This window comes from Malaclemys terrapin, chromosome 10 (genome assembly GCF_027887155.1).
Source record: "Malaclemys terrapin pileata isolate rMalTer1 chromosome 10, rMalTer1.hap1, whole genome shotgun sequence".
Lineage (NCBI taxonomy): Eukaryota > Metazoa > Chordata > Testudines > Emydidae > Malaclemys > Malaclemys terrapin.
Genome location: NC_071514.1, coordinates 84,674,166 through 84,696,739, shown reverse-complemented (window position 1 = coordinate 84,696,739; position 22,574 = coordinate 84,674,166). Strand labels below are relative to the sequence as shown.

The 22,574-nt window shown below is 49.0% G+C and overlaps 1 protein-coding gene across 4 annotated transcripts in view; it reads right to left on the bottom strand.

Moving 5' to 3' along the window:
* The window catches only part of TRAF7 (TNF receptor associated factor 7), a 43,336-nt gene that overhangs the window by 19,938 nt on the left and 824 nt on the right, over positions 1-22,574 (bottom strand). The window contains exons 1-4 of one of the 4 annotated variants that reach the window (XM_054041691.1): positions 17,089-17,246; positions 7,597-7,715; positions 7,296-7,353; positions 5,670-5,761 (exon numbers count right to left, since the gene is read on the bottom strand). In XM_054041691.1, coding sequence (XP_053897666.1) covers positions 5,670-5,761; positions 7,296-7,353; positions 7,597-7,677 — 231 coding nt within the window. In that variant the 5' untranslated portion in view covers positions 7,678-7,715; positions 17,089-17,246. Of the gene's footprint in view, positions 1-37; positions 5,172-5,669; positions 5,762-7,295; positions 7,354-7,596; positions 7,716-16,761; positions 17,056-17,088; positions 17,247-22,574 lie in introns of those variants that run through there. The other 3 variants (XM_054041692.1, XM_054041690.1, XM_054041689.1) reach the window with 3 other exon arrangements.

Below are 22,574 nucleotides of genomic sequence, written 5' to 3'. Positions count from 1 at the left end.
CATTAAAACGCCACGGTTCATTTGTGCAGTTACTTACTGCGCGTCCCTGTAGTGCGGTAGCTAAGAATGAATCCTTCACAGAAAGCTTAGTAAATCTGCCCCCGAGACAGCTCCCAGGCTCTGCAGTTTCTATAATCTCTGCAGTAGTACTTGTTGTTTCACTGCTATCTAACTTCTGCCAAATTGCTTTGCGTAAGTGTGGAGACTTCCTCCAATTCAATTCAAGAACAGCCTGGCTTTGTTGCTTCCTGTTTGGGAGGGGAGAGCTCACTGGGCTTTGCATGCACCAATCAAGGAGGTCGCTCTGGCTGCAGGGCTCTTTGGGATTGGCTTTGCAGGGAATGTTGCCACTGGAATATTAACCATCAGCATGGCCCTTAGTGTTTCCAATTCAGCTTAAAGCAACAATGGAGAAAACTCTTCAGTCCAGCAAGGGGGAGGGGGAATGAACAGCCTGTAGCACATCCATTGCAGGGCATCTCAGTACAAGAGCGATACTGACAAGCTGGAAAGAGTTTGGAAAGGAGCAAGAAAAACCTGCAGGGAGCAGGAGGGATGGACTGATGGAGAAAAGACAAAGTGTTATGCATGCAAACTAGGGAAATCTGGTCGAGGTGAAATTACTCCAACGGGTTGAAAGACGGTACTCAAAGAGCAGTTCTCAATGGTTAGCTGTTAGACTGCAAGGCCGTATCTAGCGTTGTTCTCCCAGGGGTCTGTCCTGGGTCCATCACTATTCAACATTTTCAGTAATGACTTGGATAACGAAGTGGAGAGTGTGCTCATAAAATCTGCAGATGATACCAAGCTGGGAGGGGTTGCAAACACTTTGGATAACAGGTTTAGAATTCAAAATGAGTGTTACAAATCAGAGAACTGGTTTGAAATTAACAAGATAAAATTTAATAAAGACAAGTGCAAAGTACTACATTTAGGAAGGAAAAAATTAACCGCACAACTACAAAATGGGGACTAACTGGTTAGGCAGTACTTCTGTGGAAGAGGATCTTGGGGTTGTAGTGGGTCACAAATTGCATGAGTCAACTACGTGATGCAGCTGCGAAAAAGGTTAATACTCTGGGATGTATTAACAGGAGTGTCATATGTAAGCCATGGGAGGTAATTGTCCTAGTCTACTTCGGACTGGTGAGACCCCAGCTGTGTACTGTGTCCAGTTCTGGGCACCACTATTTAGGAAAGATGTGGTCAAATTGGAGACAGTCTAGAAGAGAGCAACAAAAATGCTAAAATGTTTAGAAAACCTGACCTGTGAGGAAAGATTAAAATAACTGGGCACGTTTGGTCTCGAGAAAAGACGACTGAAGGAGGACCTGATAATGGTCTTCAAATTTGTTAAGGGCTGTTATGAAGAGTGATCGATTGTTCTCCACGGCCACTGAAGGCCGGACAAGTAGTAATGGGCTTAATCTGCAGCAAAGGAGATTTAAGTTAGCTATAATTAAAACCGTTTAAATTCTCAGGGTAGTTAAGCACTGGTCCAGGCTTCCAAGGGAGGTTGTGGAATCCCCATCACTAGAGGTTTTAAAAAACAGGCTGGATAAACACTTGTCAGGGATGGTTTAGGCTACTTGGTCCTGTCTCTGCACAGGGGGCTGGATTAGATGACCTCTCGAGGTCTCTTCCAGACCTACATTCCCATGCCTAGCTTGGCTCAACAATGACTGAGAAGGGACAAGCAGGGGTTGCACCAAAGACTGATTCTACAAGCCCTCACTCACGAGTAACCCCAACAAGCATTCTCACGTCAGGGTTTATAGGCTCAGGCCCCAGGACAGACAGGAATGGGTTAAGAGGGGCCTCAACGAGCGTACGAATGGAAAATAAGTGGGAGAAAATTCAGGCTGAGCATCAGGGAACATCTCTGCCAGCAAGATGTAGCAGGCTGTAAAATGGGCTCTCCGAGGGAAGTGCAGGGAAAACCAAGTGCTTTGGGATTTGAGAAGCAAAGTGGCCAAGCCACAACAACACGTACTGCAGGATGGGAAAGGGTCTGAACTGGACTGAAGACGACCAGCAAGTAGGACCAACTGGTCTTCTGCTTTTATGGTCTCCGGAGCTTAATGACACTAGAATTCGAGTTCTTATCGTTACTGCACCGCTTAAAAGCCAAAGCTCAGAGTTCTTTTAAATAGAGCAGGCAAATGTATTGTTAGGTAAATATATAAACCCAAGGCTGAGTGGTTCCAATGGGTTACCTCAGTTTGATGCACTCAGCCATGAATGTGCTACCAGTGGGAAGATAATAAAACGTTATTAAACAAAGAAAGTCACTGCAGTAGTCAGACCACACACACTAGAAGGGGCAGTTCTGTCAACAGTGCTAATCTGCATGTCTGAGATTTAGATGGGTGTGGCTAGACTAGCTCTGCACTGATTTATTGGGGGAAGGAGGACACGTGGGGTAATGATGTCCCTACCTAAAGTTTTCCTAGTGGAAGACTCAGGGCTGGGGTCTGGGCAGCTCGGCAGTGGTGTAAATGGAAATAACAAGAAATCGATGAGTTAACTTAGAATTTTTGAAAGGAAAACGACAGTGAGCAAAATCGGCTGTCTGGGGAGGTGACCCCCTGAAGGTAAATATCGCCCTCGGTTTTGTCGATACAAAAGCATGGAGCACTGGCCTAGCATTCAGGAGACCTGGGAGTTATTCCCTGCTGCACCACCCCGGGCAGGTTCCCCTCCCACCCTTGCTCTGGGCTATTCCGACTGTGAGCGCCCCAGGGCAGGAATATCTTTCACTACGTGTGTGTGCAGCACAGAGCACCATGGGGCCGGGCTCCAGTGGGGCCTCGAGCTGCTCCTGCAATAAAACAAAAACAACTCGGGGCCCAGGGCAACAGAAGAGCTTCATGTGCTACACAATGGGAATGTCTGTCTCCTGGAAGCACATGGGAGAGATCTACACAGAGCCAGGCTTTAACGAGCAAGTTGATGACCCCTAGGGACTGCCCGGCCCAGGAGCTTGGTGACCAGCTGCCCATCAGCAGTGACGATTTGGCACATTGGTTCTCCCAGAGCTTTGGGAGGGACGAGGTCTGTTAGCAGAGGTGCTGCCAAGGCTGGGTTGTTTCACACCAAATCCTCCAAAATTCTGTCCATTCCATCTTCAGGTAACGCGAGCGATGGAGCTTCCACAACTTCCCTTGGTGGAGAATTAACAACCTAGCACATTTCACAGGCATTATTCCACCCTCAGGCACACCGGTGACACCCCGAACAAACACAGTGGGAGCTGAGAATCCATCTCCCAGGGCAGCAATAGGCCCACCATTGTCAAGGGTTTCCTCATACTCTGCGTTAGCCATTAGAATTTACACGAAGGCCACCTCACACTGTGCTGGGAGGGTGAGGAAGCCTTAACAGAGGGTACATTTCGCACACTGCTAGAGCGCTGTGGAGCAGCCGTGGTATAAATGAAAATTGGGCCCATAGTTTGTACCCTAGTCACATTCCCGCAGGGCCCAACAAGGCTAGGAACATGCTGTGCAGTTTTCCGAACAGCCTTTGGTCATCACCCAGCAGGGCAACCAGCAGTAATCGCCCCTCATGAAGACAGCACTTGGCTACTTTTGGTTTCGTTACCAGCAGTTAAAAGAAAACTATCCTATTCCCAAGAGAGCTCTGGTTTGCCTCCAGCTGCCTCTGTGATGGGTGACGAGAGTCTGGCACCTTCTGGGGAAGGGAAAGGACGCTTTTCCCAAGGGTTAGTGAGTCAGTCTGGGGTTTCAGGCAGCCGTGGCTCTGCCATTCTCCTCGTCCAGAGCTCTTCACCAACTGGGTGGCTTCCTGTGTTTGTTATGTTTCTTGCTATTTTTGCTGACTGAGGTGTAGCACTGTAGGGAAGACGGGTTGCACATTTCGGTGAGCTAGCTAGCTCTTACGAGAGATCTATTTTGTTTTTGATTGGAGTTTGGAGCCCTACGTGCAAGGGGACCTAGGCAACTAACTCCCTTAGTCTCCTCTGAAAATCCCAGCTGGGATCTTTTTCCTCTGTCTGTGTATTGCTAGGATTTTAAAGCACTAGATGTTAGAGGAACGCGTCAAATCAATGCTCGGAACGTAGGATTCAAGCGCCGGGCAGTGTAGCAGGTGTAATGGACCAGATCCAGGGAACCAGGGGACCTATGCAGATTTAACCCAGAGGAGGATCTGGCCGCATATTAATAACTATTCTCTGGTGTGTTTTTTTAACTGAATGACAAGAGGGTGGGGAGGTTTTCAGAAAAGCATCCTGGCCCATGACTCAGGCAATGACACAACAATGGAGGGGAAGGTTTAGCGGCTTGATCTTGCAAATTGCTGATCAGTCTGGCCCCGATCCAGCCCAACACTGAAGCACACGCTTAACTTGAAGGGACTCCTCTCCTGCTCCAAGTTAAGCATGTGCTGAGCACTTTGGGGGAGCAACACCAGCACCCTCAGCACCATGAACGATCAAGCTCTAAATCCCGCCCGTAACTATCTGCATCGAAATGAAGAATCGCAGGACTGGACAGGACCTCGAGCGCTCCCCTAGGCCAGTCCCCTGCACTGGTGGCAGGGCCAAGCGTTATCGAAGTCTGACAAAGTCTACTCGGACTAAAGGGGGTGTTTTGTTTGTCTGTTTCAAAAAGCCCTCGATCTAAGTTTGATTGAACTGCCCCATAACCACACTGCTCTCAAACCCTGTGAGAACACCTGATCCTTGAGGAGGAAGTTACTCAGAGATGTGTGTGACGAATCAGTCAGCCAGATACAAACGAGAAGGCGAGGCTACTTGGAGACTCGGGAATGTTTTGCTTTAAGAACTTCACACTGGTTCATCCGTGGCTGACCCCAGTGGACGGGATGAATATGAAGCACAGCCCTTTGGCACAATCATGGCATGTCTAGCTCTGATTCTGGTTCCAGATTTTCATTCTCTGGTGAGAGGCCCCCTCTAGAGGTGCAAATAGGAAAAAGATTCTGTGGAAGCAGCTACTTATCCAACTGGTGCTGCTGGCAGCATTGAAAAGGGGCCTGGTTCAGACTGGCAGGCCTCAACTGGGACCCCAAAACCTTGAAAAACAGTTTTGTTTCAAGCCCTTCTGCACCCTGGGTAACAAGTGACTCTCGGGGGCAGAATGTTCCCACACAGGGAGCTGCTACCTGTGCACAAGCAGGCCTGTGGGCTTTGCAGCTGGTCTACATGGACATTTAGCAGCACAACTTTGGCACCTGCTCTTAAAAATTAGGCCCATCGCCTCCAAAGCTCAGGCTGCAGTCTGAAGAGTCCCACGCATACATCTAACCCCAGCGACAAACTGCTAGAGCCTGACAGACACACAGCCTCGCAGTCCGAGCGCCAGACGGGGCAGCCATGAACGCGGAGGTCTAATCCTGCCTCTGGTATCGACCGTCAGCGAGCACCGTCACCTCTCTGCCTACCAAACAGGGACAGCGATACTTACCTGCCCATCCCACAGGTCCCCGTCGCACCACTCGGTATCTCCGTTAAACCAAGCAAAGCCAGACAGGTCTAGCTGTGCTACTGTCCTGCCCAGGAACTGCACATGCCCTGCTCAAGACTTGCCTGGCAGAGTGCTCTCAGAGGGGATAATCAGACAATGCCCTTCTCTTGTAACTCCCTGCGAGTGGGATCAGAAAGGTCACTCCTGTGCAATACGTACCATGCCATCGTCCTCGTCTCGCGGGGAGTAGGTGAGCGTGCTGGATGAGGAGGGAGTCCTACGGTGCTGCTTAAAGGTATTGGTCCCGTCAGCTTTAAAGCAAAAGAAACATTTCAGGTTTTTCGCTGCACCTTTAAGGAGCGAGGGCTCTCGAGGAGAAGCGAAAGAAAAGGAATAGGGATTTCCCCACTCTCCCCTGGAGGCCCCAGGAAGGGCAGCGCCATCAATACCTTATCACCAGCGCTTCCTTGAGGGGAGCTGGCCCAGCAAGAAAAATAAACGGACATTCTGCTAGAGCTATAGGCTTAAAATATTCTGAAAGGGAGTCTCCCCCCGTTGTAAATTGTTTATCTCGGGGGAGGTCTGGGGATCCCTTGGGCGCCAGGGAAGGCAGCTATAGCCAAAGTGGAGATGTTCATATAAAGATCAGCTTGTTACTAATTTACACGAAGGTTGTAAACGTAACTACTCAAAAGTCCGGAAATGCGACAGGTACAGCCGCAAGTATAACCTTAACTCCGCCCCTTTGTGACTATGCATTATAATGTGAGTGTTCCTTTTACGATGTCATTTTCCCCTGTAGGAGAGTCTTAGTTTTGCTAAATCAAAAGCAATGCTGTCAAGACAAGCAAAGCCACTGGTCCTCTGTGAGGTCTATGTTCATGCCATGCCCCTCCCCTGTTTGGCTGGAGCCCTGTGAGGTGGCGTGTACGACCCCTTTAAGGGATAGTCTGGCGCTTACAGCCAAGACAGCGTGGGAGCAATCAAGGAGCACCCTGCTCCGCCCTGGCACTGGGCTTTTTAAAGAGGAGACAGGAAGCGGAGCACTCAGGGGACCAGAAGTCATGTTGGATGCTGTGGACTGCAGGCCCCTGGACACCAGCCTGGCCTAGACGTCTGTTTGCTGACGGTAAGTTTGGTTGCTCTGACTCAAGGCTCTGCGATAAGGGCCTGATGTGCTCCAGCAAGCTGCTCCTTCCCCAACCTGATGCCCACAGAAAAGGGAGAGAGTCTGCCTGCTTCCCAGAGCAGTAAGAACTAGGAATTCTGCCAGCTGGGGTAGCCTTGGGGGCCTTCTTAAAGGGGACTTTTGGTTGGGTGGTTGTGGACTCCCTTTCTTGGATCCTGGGCACATTTTTTTTGAAATGAAGAAAAAAGGGCAAGGATTTATTTGTTTTTAAATGGGAGAAGTGCAGTCCCCCCCTTGCTGAACTCCAAACAACCTGAGGGGATTCTGCTCAACCTGTCCAAAGTAATTCACATTCGGGCAGAGAGCAAAGATGGAAAGCATCACCCCGAACAGCAAGCGCTTGGGCGGGTCACGAGGAGGGGACCGTAACTGGAGCTGGGGAGATAACGGACACTGCTGTGCAGTCCTGGACATAGCAGGGGCTTCCCCGCGGCACTGTGAAGTCTAATTGATTGGAACACATCTCCACGGACACTTATCTCTGTCCTGCCTGGTGATCAGAGCCCTACAATGTGCCGGGCTGGGGCCACACGTGACTTGTTGCTTGTCCCTCAGCGAACGCGCAGTGACTAGCTTTGGTTCCCTGCAATCTGTGCAGCGAAGGAAGAATTCAATCGGAGCAGCAAGCAGCCCTTCCGTGGCATCGAGACGCTCACCTTTCGTGATGGTGGTCACAGCGGAATAGGCAGGCCCAAAAGTCGTTTCCATTCTCGTCTGAAAGGAAGGCAGAATTAACGTCACCACGTGTCGATCGGGCACAGACTGGGGGTTGCTACTCAGCCAAGGTTGGTAAAATATATGAGACGATTGCTAAGATTTTATTTGTGGAGATCGCAGCCCCAGTTGCAGCCCCAAATTTTCATTCATCATCTTTATTTTGTCCAAACAAAGAGGAGGGCGTAAGAGCCAGAAATACCCCTTCCCCCACCCATTTCTCGCCCCTGCTCTGCTCCTTACCCCGTTAGTGTTCTCAGAAGTAGTGATGTTTGCTGCGCCACTGGAGAAGCGATTGTAGCGAGCGCTCTTGTTTGAGCTCATAATCTAGACCAGCATTTATTAGTCATGGGAAGTTTGCTCTGGAGGAACAACAAAAAGTTGGAGGGTTGGTTATTTTTGCAGGGGCAGAGGAGGTCAGAAGAACGTCCCTCCTAGTCCTAAATCGTTCAACTCTGTGACTCAGCAAGGCCCACCAGGACATGTCTGGACTAGCATTTTCAGATACATGGACTGAGCATATAAAATAAGGGACAGTGGCACCAGGCGATTACCTTTCTCCTCCCTCACCTATGGTGAAAGCAACAAAAACACTGGGAAGACAAAGACTTTGAGCTGAGGAGACTGGTCCCAGGCTTAAAGGGGAAGCCTGTGTATTAAGGACTCTAACCTACCTACAACATCCAGTGGGGTGAGAAAAACTGCTTGATTCAAATACTGGTTACTCGAATAAGGTTTAGGATTTAGACTGCGAGCTTACCTTTTATTGTCTTTGGTAACTACCTCTGACCTTTTATGCCTAGCACTTATAATAACTGAAAATCTATCTTTCTGTAGCTAAGGCACTTATTGTAATGTTTTCTCTTAGCCAGGGAGTTTGTCTGAAGTGCGTGGGGAACCTGCTCAGGTTCAAAGGCTGGTGCATGTTCACTTTCCTTTCATGAAGTGGTGAGCTAATTAATACATTTGCCGTGCTCCAGAGGAGGACTTGGGAGGCTTGCTGGTGTTTCCCTATGTACAGTTCAAGAGAGCATTCACACACCTTAGCTGGGTGTGTCTCTGCATGCTGGTGGCTGCGTGATCACAACGCCTGGAGGGGCTCTCTGCTTGGCACTGGCAAAGCATTGGGAGAGACAGCCCAGGCTGGAGAGTTAAGGGGGCACAGCGGTCCCACAGTCCCAGGCTGCACCCCAGGGGTCCCGTCACAACCACCTTTCTAGCAAGTGGCAAAAACTCCATATTCAATCACAGCCAAGAGCTTTTATAGGTGAAGGGTCAATTCTCCCATTTCCTCCCTTCAAGGCCACCTAATGTCCAAACAAGGGCTGGCCACAGTTCCCTTGGCAACCTGGCCACATCGCTCTGAATCACATGTTTGGTGGCATGGAACCAATTCATTGTTTGAGCAAATTCCATAGTAAAAAAAGAATGTTAGGAAGGTATTTGTCCATCTTTTTCATATCATTATTTCTGACAGGTATGACCCAAACAAACCCTTTGGGAGCTTACAACTCACAGCAGTGCCCTCATGGTTTTGGCTCAAGAGTACACAATAGCCAGACTTCTTAATGTAGGGCTGGAGTCCTGGTTTGTTATTGTAAGGTCAGCCAGGAGTCCTGGGTCTCAATCCTGGGATGAGACTCTTGTGAGCAGACCCTGATGCTCAGCTGCACGCCCCTGACTTCAGTGGACTCCACGTGGGCGTGGTTCTCACCCTGCGGAGGTCCGGCCTGGGTGTGTAACAATAGGGCAGCTCCTGTGTGGGTGTTTGTTTAAACAGCAAAGCCCAGCCAACAACCAGCAGACACCGAGCTGTTTCTTTGGCGGGTTCATGTAAAGAAATGCAGGAACACTTTTGGTGACCGAGATGGGGAGAGGGTGGAGCAAATGAAGAGGGAGTCCTCCCTAACTGGTATTTCTGAGCCCGCTGTTCAGAACGATCACAATGATATTGAATCTCCTCACCTAAAGTAACGCAGCATTTCCTCTCTCGGCCTAGGGGAGGTGACATCTTCCAGGCCCACAATCTCGCAGTATAAACAGGCACACCAAGTTGCTACAAGACCCCCATCCCAAATTCTATTCAAAACAACTGACTGGTGTGGAACAGATGCACGTTAAGTAGGAAACACAAGTGCCTGACATGAACTGGGTGTCTGAGGCCACTGGGAATGAGATGCAGAGCCTGCCATCTCTAGCTCACCCGTTCAGATTCAGACCAGGGCTTGTGGAGAACGTTAGTTACCCATCTGATGGCTATTTGGAGGCTTCCCAGACTACAGAGAAACCCTGCAGTATTGTACGTTAATTGCTCCAATGATGGAAACTTCAGTGTGTGGGGCCATTACAGAGCAATACCATGGAACACCCATAGGGGTCACTCAGTCCAGTTTTACATCACAGCAATTTCAGGAAAGCAGACAAGGATTCACGGGGCCTAGGAGACAGAGCTCCCCTCTTGAGTTTCCCCTTCCTTGTCAAGGCTGAGGTGCTGTGGGGATGGACCAAGCAGAGAAGCTTGCATTCCTGTATCTGCTCAGTGGACAAAGAGGGGACCGCTGAATTTGAAAGGCAAGACGCTTACCCAACTGTTTGTACAAGGCATAGTTATCCTTTGGAACTCACTGCCACTGGATAACAGAGTCCAAGAGCTTAAGAGGATTCAGTGCATGATCAGACATTTGTACAGAGAAGAACATCTGCAGTTCAACTCGACAGGACAAAAACAATTAAACTAAACTAAACAGGGAGCCGAACTCTCCTATTTCAGGGCACGAGCCAACACTAACAGATAGGGAGAAACATCTGCTGTGGCCAGCTATTACATATTTGGCCAGCCCCGTGTTTCTGGTCCATTTCCCCCAAGCAGCTGGCGCTAAGCACTGAAGATGAGACTGCACTAGACAGACCCCGGCCCTGGCAGCTCCTTCCATTCAGGACTTCAGTTTCTAGGGCTCTGAATGCAGCCTCTGCACTAGGTCAATGTAAGCTCTTTGGGGCCGGGGCTGTCTCTGTGCTGGGTTTGTACAGACTGCCTCGCGTGCTACCACCACACGCCCAACAACCGAGTCTAAATTCGCGCTTACAGATTTCTCTACGCGCCCGAGACTACACCGGCAAAGCTATGTCCCCGTAGAGGCAGTCTGCACCAGTGGAAAGGGCTTCCCCTCGGTGCAGGAACACCGCCTCTCCGATTAACACAGCTGCATCTACACTCGGGGTTAAGTTGGTATAACTGTGTCAGTCAGGGGGTTGGTTTCTTCACACCCCTCACCTAGGTAGCTGTGGCATCCGAACTGTTAAGGGTAGATCAGGCCTCACAAGCGTGACAATCATGACGGGCCATGTTTTATGTTAAACATTCCGCTGGTGAGCCAAAAGGACACCACTCAGCCCCGCCTGACAGGACACACTGTACCGCTTTTAGGTTCCATGTTGCACAACTGTCCAATATTCACAGTACAATAGTTCAGTCCTGGGAAAAGAATTGTTCCCTAGAACTAAACTTTTGGAACAGGCTGTAGTCTGAGAAAGCAAGAAACTGTTTTAAAAAGCCATCGGGGGATAATATTTTCCATTTCTTTGGAAGCAGTGCACTGGCCACGTTCAAATGCCACATCCCGGAGGAGATGTTAAGAGTTGCTGGCGCGGTCTCGAGACCAGCTTCAATCCAGAGCTGAGCAGAGTCGAAGCCATGCTGCCCAGCACAAAGAGCCCGGCAATTGGTCAGGAGGATCTTTGTAGAGAACAAAGAATGGGAATAAATAATATGGGCTTGTGGCTAGGGCTCAATTCCCAGCTCTGCTACCGACTCTCTGCGTGCCCTTGGGCAAACCACTGACTCTCTCTGGCCAGTCGGCTCAGAGAGTCCTTCTCCCAGAGTTCACAATCTCTTCCTATGTAGCTGACAGTGCCTAGCACAATGGGCCTCTGGTGCTAATGTATTAATAACTGCTAATGCAAACACATTGCCCAGGCCAGGATACCGCCATGCCCATTTCCAACCATTCCCAGCCCCACTGGCAGCCAGGAAGCCAGCCCTAGTGCAGACAGCTGAGCACCCCCTGTGATTTATGTTCAGCTCAGGTGCGTTTGCGCTGCCCCCCAGAGTCCCAGCGCATTGCACGAGCCCCAGCAGAGAGGGCAAGGATTCAATGGGCAATCGCCCTGCAGGAGTGGTTACAGGGGAGCTGGGTAGGGGCTCGGCACCCAGGAAGTGCGGCAGTTGGTGTGGTGTTTTGGCAAGCAGGAAGCAGTTGAGATTCTTGCTGTTGGGGAGGGGAGGTTTCTCCTTCTCCAGAAAACCAAGCAAGTATCAACCGTTCACGTGGCCAGGGGCCATAGCTAGTGGCAAAGGCCTTGGGGGGGGGAGGGGTCATGCCTTAGGAAAGGGGCAGGCCCGGGAGGACAGCGAGCCAGCCTGACCAGATCCAGAGATCTGAAGAGCTCCTCTGTCATGCAGCTTATTTTTTAAAGCAGCTTCTCTGTTTTTGCCAAGAGAAAAATAAAAAAAAGAGGAAGCCGTAGGGCCAGCCTCTCACTAAATCCCATGACTGACAGTAAGCAGACGCAGGGAGGGAGGTGGGCTGGATTCAAGTACTCACCCTGAACTTCTAGGTGCCAGAATTCCTGCCCAAGTGACCCAGCCAAGAAATCTGGGTCTGGCTGCCAGCTCACCGGGACTGCGACCCTCTCTCTGCAGAGTCAGAATTCCCACACTGCCCTTCCCAAGCCAAGATGCCTCAACCCAGCTCAGGAGGAGCAGCTCCATGTAAGAGGGGAGCATGTTCCCGAGGGCCAGTCTAGCCTTTGGCCTCTCTCATGCACCTACCTACAAGGCAGCGGGAAAGGTGAATCTGCTCATTTCCAGGGATGTCCCTCGTTTCGGTCCCAGAGCGCCACACAAACCTGGCGTCCCCTCCCTTTCACTGGGGAGGCCAGGCCTAGGAAGAGCCATTTACCCAAGGGAAGGAATCCCCCAGCATTTCCATCCTCCTGCATGAACGCAGTTCTGTTTCTCTTTCTGGGTCTCCGCCCCAGCTTGTGCTCTGTGTTTGGGCCATAGGAGGCTGAGAGGCACGATGGCAGTGATGGGTTTTGTGATGTGGAGACTTCCACTGGGGTGGGACAGAACCCCTCCAATGCATTTCCTTAGATACAGAATTGCACCTAAGAAGGAAGACCTGGTTGATGGGACGCCTCGTACTGCAAAATGTCTGGTACTTGCCAAGGAATCTGCAACCACCTCCCAACCTTATGTGCTGAATGGTCCATACAGTCCAGTTAAGAAGCCCCATATGTGTATCTTTCTTCCTCCCCCCTCCCAGCTTCATTGGGGTTGTCTCTAATGCTATGCATACCAAGCAGGGCTGTTTGCTGGCTCCATGCACTGGCTAACGGTGGCGAGGATGGACATGGGGGTGGGGGAGTGTCTCTTACTGTATCTCGTGGGAGCCCCTGAGGCGTAGAATTTCTTTAGTTCATAGCAAGTATTTTAATGACAAAAATCACAAACTTCTGCAAGTCTGTACAAGAGGCTTACACATTCTTTAGCTTATTTGCACAGCACCTAGGAAAGAATATTACAGGGCAGAGAGAGGGCAACAACGTGAAATAAATGGTGAGCGGGTCCAACAGTTGAGCATGCTGGGCCAAATGCAGACGGAAAGGGAAGGACGTGTTTGGAGTGGGGGACAAGTTGATGGGGAATCGGTAACTACACGTATCTCCCAGGTTCTGTCACATTCCCTCATCCCCTGAGGCAGTTGTTGGGTGGTCAGGTAATCCTCACAGAATCTGCCAAAAGCAACAGAGAGTCCTGTGGCACCTTTAAGACTAACAGATGTATTGGAGCATAAGCTTTCGTGGGTGAATGCCCACTTCGTCAGACGCATACATCTGTTAGTCTTAAAGGTGCCACAGGACTCTCTGTTGCTTTCTACAGATCCAGACTAACACGGCTACCCCTCTGATACATAGAATCTGCCGTCATGGGTTGAACTTTTTCCACTTTGCCAAGCTGCAGTAAGAATGGGTTGTCTGTGTTTTACTTCCAGGCCAAAAAACATTGTCTGATGGAAAGCTGAAAAGCCACCTTCTGTTGAGAACTGGCTCTTGGATTCAAGGGAGGGCATCCCTCTAGAAAGACTGGTTACAACAAGCAGGAGGCCAGCTTTGTGGATTTTGAACGTCTCTGAGGATATCACACCTTCTCTACTTGACAAAGAATTCTGGACACCCGAAGACAGAGTCACATGTCAGGGCTCAGCAGACCCTTCTCTCTCTCTTTCTCTCAGCCTTTAACTGTGTGTATGCGACAGAGACAGCCCTAGAAATTGCAATTCTATGCACAGAGCACAGAGACAGCGCAGCCATCAGCAGTGTGAGCCTCTTTCCACTGTCAATGGGTCACAACTTCTGCCCTGGAGGGGACTCTGTCTCTCTACAACTGTGAGAGGAGTTCAGTCTCTATGGCTTATTCAATCCTTGACTGGTACAAAAGCAGGCTAGGACAGCCTTGTGGCTAAGGCACAAAGGAGACCAGATTCATGGGGTCTATTCCTGGCTCTGCCACAGTCTCACCAGGCGACCTTGGGAGAGTCACCTCACCTTTCTGGGTCTCAGTTTCTCCATGTGTAAAATGAGGATAACAATATCCACCTCACAGGGATTGTGAAGCTGGATTAATAGATTGTTAAGTCCAGAAGAGACCATTATGATGATCTAGTCTGACCTGTACAAAACAGGCCAGAGAATTCACCAAGTGATTTCTGCAGCAGCCTGTAACTTTTGGTTGAGCTACTGCAAGTCTTTAGAGAGTCTAGAAAGCGCGTTGAGATCCACCAACAGACTGTGCTGGAGAAGTGCAAAATATTGTTAACAGAGGTCCAATAAAAGGGGCCCCGGTTACTGCCGTTCAGGACGGCAGGTTTTGTAGCACTGGTCTCTGTTCTTCAGGAACAGAATCAGCCTTTCGAGTCTTTGTATGTTCTTTTGCTGGGCTCAGACATCGTGCTTCTTCTCTGAGCCCCTCTGGAGTGGTTTTCCCCTTCTAGAAAATAATCAGCTTTAGTTATGGACAAACTATTTGCAATATTTTGTTTTAAAAACGGAATCAATAACGTTTACACATTCTTACAACTGGATCAAAAATCATTTTCCGAGGGCTAACGCATCTAGTTTTTCATTAGATCACATCACAGCTTAGATCAGAGGTCAAAGGTCACAATCAATCTTGAAGCATTGAAAACAAAAACTCTGCTTCACCATGCTTTCCCCTGACTTAATTTTAGGAAACCTGGGGGGAAAAAACGTCCCCTAGTAAACAGACTTTTCTGACTGCATAAAACTCAAAGGGCTAGACTTTCAGAAGGGTCCAGCGTCTACAACTGGGGCCACATTTTCAAGAGTTCAGCCTGAATAAGTGGCCAGACTGTCAGAGGAGATCAGCACGCTGAAGAACTCTCTTGTGTTGTATCCTATAGCGCATCTAGACCCTTTTTTGGAGGTGTGCATTTTTATCGAGTTACATCCTATGGGCCCAGTCTTGCAGCTCTCACTGTGGAGAGACAATGACCCCAGCATCAATGGAAATCGGGGCTTCAAAATCAGAGCATGACCATGAGAGATGATATTTAAAAAGCAGACGACAGAATTAAAAATCACATCACAATTGGCACTAATTGGTCCCACAATTCACTTTAAGAAATCTGAAGCCATTTTCAGTTACCAAGGGCTCTCCAGAGATACGTCCGACAGGCCGCTACCGACTGCAGACCAGTCCCAGCGCTGTCGTAATTAAATAAACCCTAATGCTCAATTTAGTACTTTACCTAATAACACAGAACACGTACACAGCATTTTCCATGTTCAGAGTTCTGCAGATGTACTAGCTAAGCCTCGCCATCCCCCAGAGAGGTAGGTAAGTATTCTCCCCATTTCACGGTGGGTTAAACTGAGGCACAGAGTGGGGAAGTGCTTTCGGCACAAGATCATGCAGCAAGTCAGCAGCAGAGCTAGGGTGTGGAGGAAACCACCCCAACCTCAGCCCTGGTGGTGGTGTATATGTGCACAAGAAATACACATCTGACACAAAGCACAACTGTCTACTCTGGGCAGGATGTCAGAATTAGCTGACCAACCCAGAAGTAGTGATAACAGACCCAGGAAACTACTGTCCAAACACAGACCCTGACCTCATCCCCTACACGTCTCACTTCCCCAGCTCCCCCATTCATACACAGGCTCCTCAAATATTCTGTGGCAGAGGAATTTGCCTGTGAAAAAGCAGCAGCTGAATCTGTCCTCAACCAATCAAACCTTTGGTGTTTGACTCACATTGAAAGAAGAACAGGAGTACTTGTGGCACCTTAGAGACTAACAAATTTATTAGAGCATAAGCTTTCGTGGACTACAGCCCACTTCTTCGGCTGTTACTCTGAAACTTGACTCACATTGGTTGCAGTGGATTTAAAAGCCGTCGTTCACTTGAATTGTGACGGGATTTAAACACCACCAAATACCCAGTGGTCAAGTTTAATAAGTGATCAAAGAAATCCCTGTCAATATCAAGGGAACTGTTGCCAAGTGGTAGAAAACCTGCCGCACCCTGGACACTAAAATCAGCACATTACAGTCTGCCTTCCTAAAACTCCCCGCAATTGGATGACTTTTTCTTCTTTACCTCCTGTCCTAAACTGTTGTGTACTGCTATCGTCCGCTGTTAAACAGCCACTATGTTCCATCCTAATGGTGGCTGCATTCCTCTGGCAGGGGCCAGCAATCCCATACGGGATTCTTCTGGCTGAAAGGCATTCCGAGAAACACAAGCCAGAATCTCTACCCAAACATATGTAGCGTCCATTTTTTTTACACCACTTTGAAATCGGATGACTTGCTTTACGCATGTTCTGGGTGCAACTGGTTTGCTTTAAGGACTCATCTGAAATATGCCAACCATTGCCCCCCTACTAGAAATGTCACAAAAGCAATGAGAAGAGAAAAATTTCAGTGTGTATCAGTTGTCTGCTCATATTACTACATCTCCCTGAACTTTGCTGCTTAAAAGAGAAACAATCAGATGCAATGCAAGCCAGCCAACACTACTGCTAGAGAAACTTTCAACCAGCATCAGAGCAAAGGAAATAGAGACTACTGATAGCAGGGATTGGAACCGTCGCAAAAGATAGCCATAAACAGACCTAGGAACCCCGAGAGAACAGACCCTTGATTCCTTCAGATAAATTTGTGACAATGGCGATTTCCAAATGTAAGCGCAGAAATCTAGTAGCAGCTTTTAGATAGAAAATGTACCAAAACCCATACTAATGACCCATTCAAACGTTTCCTTTAATAACACAGCGCCCTTTACAGCGGAGTGACATTTTTAAGAGTAGCTGACATACAAACCTCCTTAGTTAGCATTTGTGACACATTTTGGAAATGTAGAGTCCCCCGATCACCGCACAGGAAAGGGTTAATGATGCGTCACGCTGACCTTATATACCAGCACATTCAGATATCTTAAGGTATTGCAATTAGGTGCAGGCGAAGGGTAACAGCCACTTCCAAACGGGCCTTGAATTTTAGCTCCATTCAGCTTCCTTACTCAGCTTTGAATACAGTTCTGAACACGCAGAACGCTTCCCTCACTTGTCACTGATTACTAAAAAACAACAGCCACCTTCCGCCTGTGCTTCAAACAGAAACTCTGCCGACATGCACACAGGGCTTTACCTTGCACGAAATTCACTCGGGCTAGTCAAACTGGAAGCAAAGCTGGCCAAGTAGCTCCCAGGACAAAGTGCTCCAACTCCAGGCAGACTTTTACTCTTTCAAAATGTCTCTTCCACTATCTGTGTGCGTGTCTGTGTGTATCGCTGGCTCTTACGTGATGTAAACAGAAAGGCATTCAGAGAAGTGGGTGATATGTAAATTCAGCTGGAAAATCCCACAGCTCAGCCAATCCCAACTCTCCATTTCGGCTTTGTCCGGGTTGTTCTCTGAGTCCAAAGAGATTTAGACTAGCAAGGAAAACCCTCCCCACACACGGATTTACTCTGGCCTGACAAACCTCCCAGGAGAGGTTAGTACATACAGTGCTCGCTCCAGAGGGATTTTAGAACTGGGCCAAAGAAGGGCAGAAATCCTCAAACTCCTCATAGCGTTTAGCAGTTTAATAAACGGCAGCTCACGGTGTGCAGCCCTGCCCAGGGAACGCTGGGGTGACTCCATCGCTTTCAAATCAACCCCCTAGTTATGTTTTATCCTAGCTCCTAAGAGTCACTGTTGACTCAGCTGTAGCCCACTGGAGGTTAAGGGGAAGAGGTCAGTTTGCAACATCCAAAATGAACCAAAACTCTGTCGGTGACATTTGGACAAACACGCAGTTTTTGGCTTTGTGTTTTAAACTGGTGGTGGGATTTTCAGATGTGCCCTGCACTGGCCTAACACAGCTCCCATTTAAATCAACGGGAATTTTACCCTTGACTTCAGTGGGAGCTGAGCTAGGCCGGGGGGGGGGGGGGGAAAACGTTTGAAAATTCCTCACTCAAACCTTCGAATGCACTTATACCCCACTGAGACCCCCAACGCCGCAGTGACGGGACTGTGCCTGTTCAGGAAACCGAGCAGGCCCAGATCCCTTGCCCAAAGAGAACAAAGTGACGTCTGAGCGTGTGGGAAGCAGCGTAAAAGGGTGAAGAGCAAACAGGGTTTTTAAATGCTGCTTGTTTCCGTAATCGAAGGGGGCAGAAGTAAGACTGGGAAGGATCTTCTCCCCTGCGTCCTTCGGATGACACGGACGGAGGAGATGTGTGTGTTTGACCGGGGCCATACGCAGTCTGAAAGACTAACATTATCCTAGTGGAAGATGTATAGATTTGAAAGCCAGAAGGGACTATTGAGATCATACATAACAAAAAAGGGCTTGATCCTGAGGGTGCTGGGCACCCACAGCACACCCTAAAGTCAACTGGAAGTTACAGGACGCTCAGCACCACTCAGAATCAGTCCCAAGTAAACAATCCTTTCAGCTGTAATTCCCCTCCAGCTCGTCACATGCCACAGCTTCCTGCAGAGCGCGGCCTAGCCACGGGGAGTTGCACAAGCAAGAACAAACCGAACAACCTCCCAGACCTCTTGCCTCTGGGTTTCTCACCCCTGCAGTACGAATGCAGCGTTGATGGCTGTCCAGCGTGGCTGTGGAGGAATTAATACAGGTACTACTGTTACCGAACACCACCACATCTCTTAAGCTTCCTTTCTGGAGCTATTTTCACTCACTGAACGCTTACACCCCGCCCCCTTTGTGCCCCGGTTTGGCCTTGGTTGCCCAACACCACTTCGGAATATTTCACCAGAGAGAAACGGATCTTCACCTTTGCCTGGCCACACCCTGCTGGGGCATTTTATTTGCAGCTGAGCAAGATCAGCCCCAGTGCAGAGCACTCCGAAAAGCAAATCCAGCCCTTTCCAGATGGCCATATTTGAGTTTACTGTGGCATTCCTCAGTCTGATTCTGGGAAATACTGCAGTAAACTCCATCCCCACCGCATGGGAGTGAAGGCACTGGGATTGGAGGGCTGTGATCTATTTCCTCTGCCACCGATTTCCCATGCATCCTTGGGCAAGTCACTTCATCTCTCTGGGCTCAGTTCCTCACTGTCAAATACCAAGCCCTTTCTCCCACCTTGTTCATTTAGGTTCTAAAATCTCTGGAGCAGGGCCCGGTTCTTACTATGTACATGTGCAGCACCTAGCACAATGGAGCCCCATTTTCAGTTGAGGCCTCTAGCCACTCCAGTAATACCATGAATAATAATAACTGCAGATTTCTTTAAGTGGTAACTGCTGAATGTGTGCCAAAGGGCTGACTGCACCATGCACTCAGCTCAGTGCTTCTCCAATGATGAGCAACGGTATAGCTACAGATAGGTTAAACACATGTAATGGGATGGATTGGTAAGGAAAGGGTTAATCCCGCTCGGCCCAGATCTTTGCCTTCACTGTAGGGATTGTTACTGAGCAGAACAGGGCTGGGCTACAATGGAGCAAACTCCTTTTCTGGGGCGGGGACTAAGAGTGTCTGGACTCGGACTCCGGCCATGTGGAGTCCTTAAGACTGGGCCCAGTGAGCCTTGGCTGCAAGGAACCTTTTGCCTCCCTTCCGCAGAACTCCAAAGGTGTGAGATGTTCCTCCTCCCCCCGCCCCCCCCATCCCCTGACTGTCACGGAGAGCCACAGTCTGCTCCAAAACCCCACAGAATTCCTGCTGGGGACAAACTGGGCAGATGAAGGCCCAGGGAGGAACCTGTAACAGAAAGAGATTCTTTAGCAAGTTACTGTATGCGACTGCAATCTCCTATTTAAAGAAAGTGTATCCAGGCTTCTGCTAGTCCTGGCAGCTTGCAGAATAGCAACCTTGGCATGTTCCAAGAGCTGCACGAACGCTAATTAACGGGAACAAAACTCCCAGCTCCTGCCAGTGGATGAAGGAACCCTCTGTTGTGATTTGCTAAGGGTGGATTTTAAACAGCAATTATTTTGACAATGGAGGAACTTGGAGCTGAATTTATTTTTAAACGTTCAAGCTTGTCCCAGTTGCTGACACCTACATCAGTGAACCCTTCATGCTTTGGCTAGGTTCCGCTGCCCCTACATTCCTGAGCCGTTCATCTGCCTCGGACGGGGAGAGCGCCAAGGCTGGACAAACGGGCGAGCAACACATATGCAAAAGAGGTTTCTGGGCATAGGATTTAAACTGAAACTTGTAAGTGACAAGTGCTGACCAGTGCAGAAATTATGTCAGGTAGACCTGGTGCAGGAAGCAATGTCTTGCAACCTGCACGTCCTCGATTCCCTGCAGAATCCCATAAGGCCCTGCCGGAAACCAGCATCATTTCTCAGCTCTCTGCTATGAGCAGCATCAGGAGCACCCACAACCCAGCCGTCTATATTCCTGGGTAACCCTTCCAGCCATACGTCACAAATGTTTGATTAGCTCCATTCAGCTTTTCCCAGAGAGCTTGGGATCAAAATCTTCAAACTTGGGTGTGGAAAGTTAGGCCCGAAATTGACATTACGGCAACTAACCAAGTGGCAACGTTTTCAGAGGCGTCAAGATCCCGCAGCACCAGTTGAAGTCAACATCGACCCTTCGATGGGGGCCAGTGGCTCACACTTTCAGATATTGCAATAGCTGCTAGGTCCAGAATGGTTTTCCTCTGTGAGGAGTGCGGCCTATGGCAGATTGACAGGTTTTACAGACGATTTACAGATAGTCACTCCTGTTACCACATACACACTTCAGCAGGCCTACTGCAGGCACATCCAGTGTCTGAACCAAAGCCCATTGCAGTAAACAGGAGGGTCTCCATTGACTTCAATGGACATCAATCAGGCCATGGACAGGTTTTATTTTTATATGCATTTTTTATCCTTATTCAGAAAATTGCCCTGTGAACCCCCCCACTCCCCATGGCAGGTAGATATCTATACACAAGAATTATTTAGTATCAGAGGGGTAGCCGTGTTAGTCTGAATCTGTAAAAAGCAACAGAGGGTCCTGTGGCACCTTTCAGACTAACAGAAGTGTTGGGAGCATAAGCTTTCGTGGGTAAGAACATCTGAAGAAGTGATGTTCATATTTCCGTTCCTTCATCTCACCTGATGCGTGAGAGAGATTTTGGCACAGCTGTGCTTCCAGGCAGTAATACCTATAGGGGGCCAGGAAACTCCAAGAGAATCTCTCTGCATTCTTCTGCTGGGGAGAAATTGCAGAATGAAGCAAGGACCCTGCAGGGATACTGGTCTATGGGCATGGAGGTCTTGTGTGCCCCCTCACCATTACCTGGCAACACAACTCAGTCCTCAGCTAGTGTCAGTGGGAAACTCTCCAGAGCCAGTGGGGAGGGGAAGAAGGGCAATGCACAGTCCCCCTGCCCACTTCCCTCAGACAGAGGCTCGTCCAGAGAAGCGGGTAGGGATGCTGCCCTGGAGATGGCTGACCTGCCTGCCCCCATTCTGCACAGCGAGGGTAACCAGGGCAGTCTGGCCCTCACCCACTTACACAGCCCTTCCGTCCCGGAGCACGTCGCAAATGTAACCAAACGATACTCCAGCGCTTCTCAGAGATTGCTCACCCTGCCGCCATTCTATGCTGAAACATGACAGGGACTTACCACCAATGCTAATCAGGTTAGGTCAGAGGTGAACTGAAATTGCACAGGGACTTTAAGGAGAAAAACTGAAATTACCAGAGCAGAAAGGAATGATTTGGTAGCATGTTCAAAGTTCAGAAAATACATGAATGCCACACAGGAGTTCTTTGCAGCGTAGTTAATCTCCACAGGGAGAACACAGTAACCTGCTCCTTATTTGTTACATGTGCATCAAAAGCTGTTGTCTACCCTGATCTTTCCTTTCATGTCTATCAGCAGACAGGTTCCTGATTAGTGGCTTACAATGGGATCCCAGCATGAAGGCAAGCTGAATTGAAAGAGAGCCCACGCTTCACAGCTCCACAGAACAAAAAAGATCAGTGGGCTGAAATCTGATCAAGTAGGAAAAAGTGGCTCTGGTCACATGGGCGGCAGCTAGAGGTTGGCATGAAAATCAAGCTGAACTGAAGAGCCAATCTGAGATGAAAGATTCAAAGAGCAATTTTCTACTCTGCCCCAAAGAGGAAGCTCTGTAAACAAAATATCCTTGAGGCAATTGCAGAATCTTACTACTAAATGCACATTGAGAGGCAAGTAATGGGAAAGCTAAGGACACAAACCTGGAGGAAATGTGGTTATTAAGTTGATCAAGAGAAATAGAGGACAAGCAGCAGCATATGCCCCGGGTAGGACATGCAACACAACTAGCCAATATAGATTTGAAATGCACTGTATGATAAAGAAGTACATAAAATAACACCTAGCAGAGAGAAGGTATTGAGATAAGAGATATGGAGAGCGAGAGGCAGCCAAGACTTATTGAGGCCTATGTCCCATAAGGAGACCTGGCTCTATTGTGCACTGGACAGTCACAACCCCCCATTGGGATTTAACAAATTATTTAACTTTTAATAAAAGACAAGGAAACAACAATCAAGAGAGCCGTGTGCATAGCTTTATCGAGTGGCCAACTGCAGCTCTCAGCACCTCCACACAGCTGTCAACCAGTAAACTAAACACAGGTGCAGCATAGAACAGCTGTTGCAATAATGTGTCACGCTT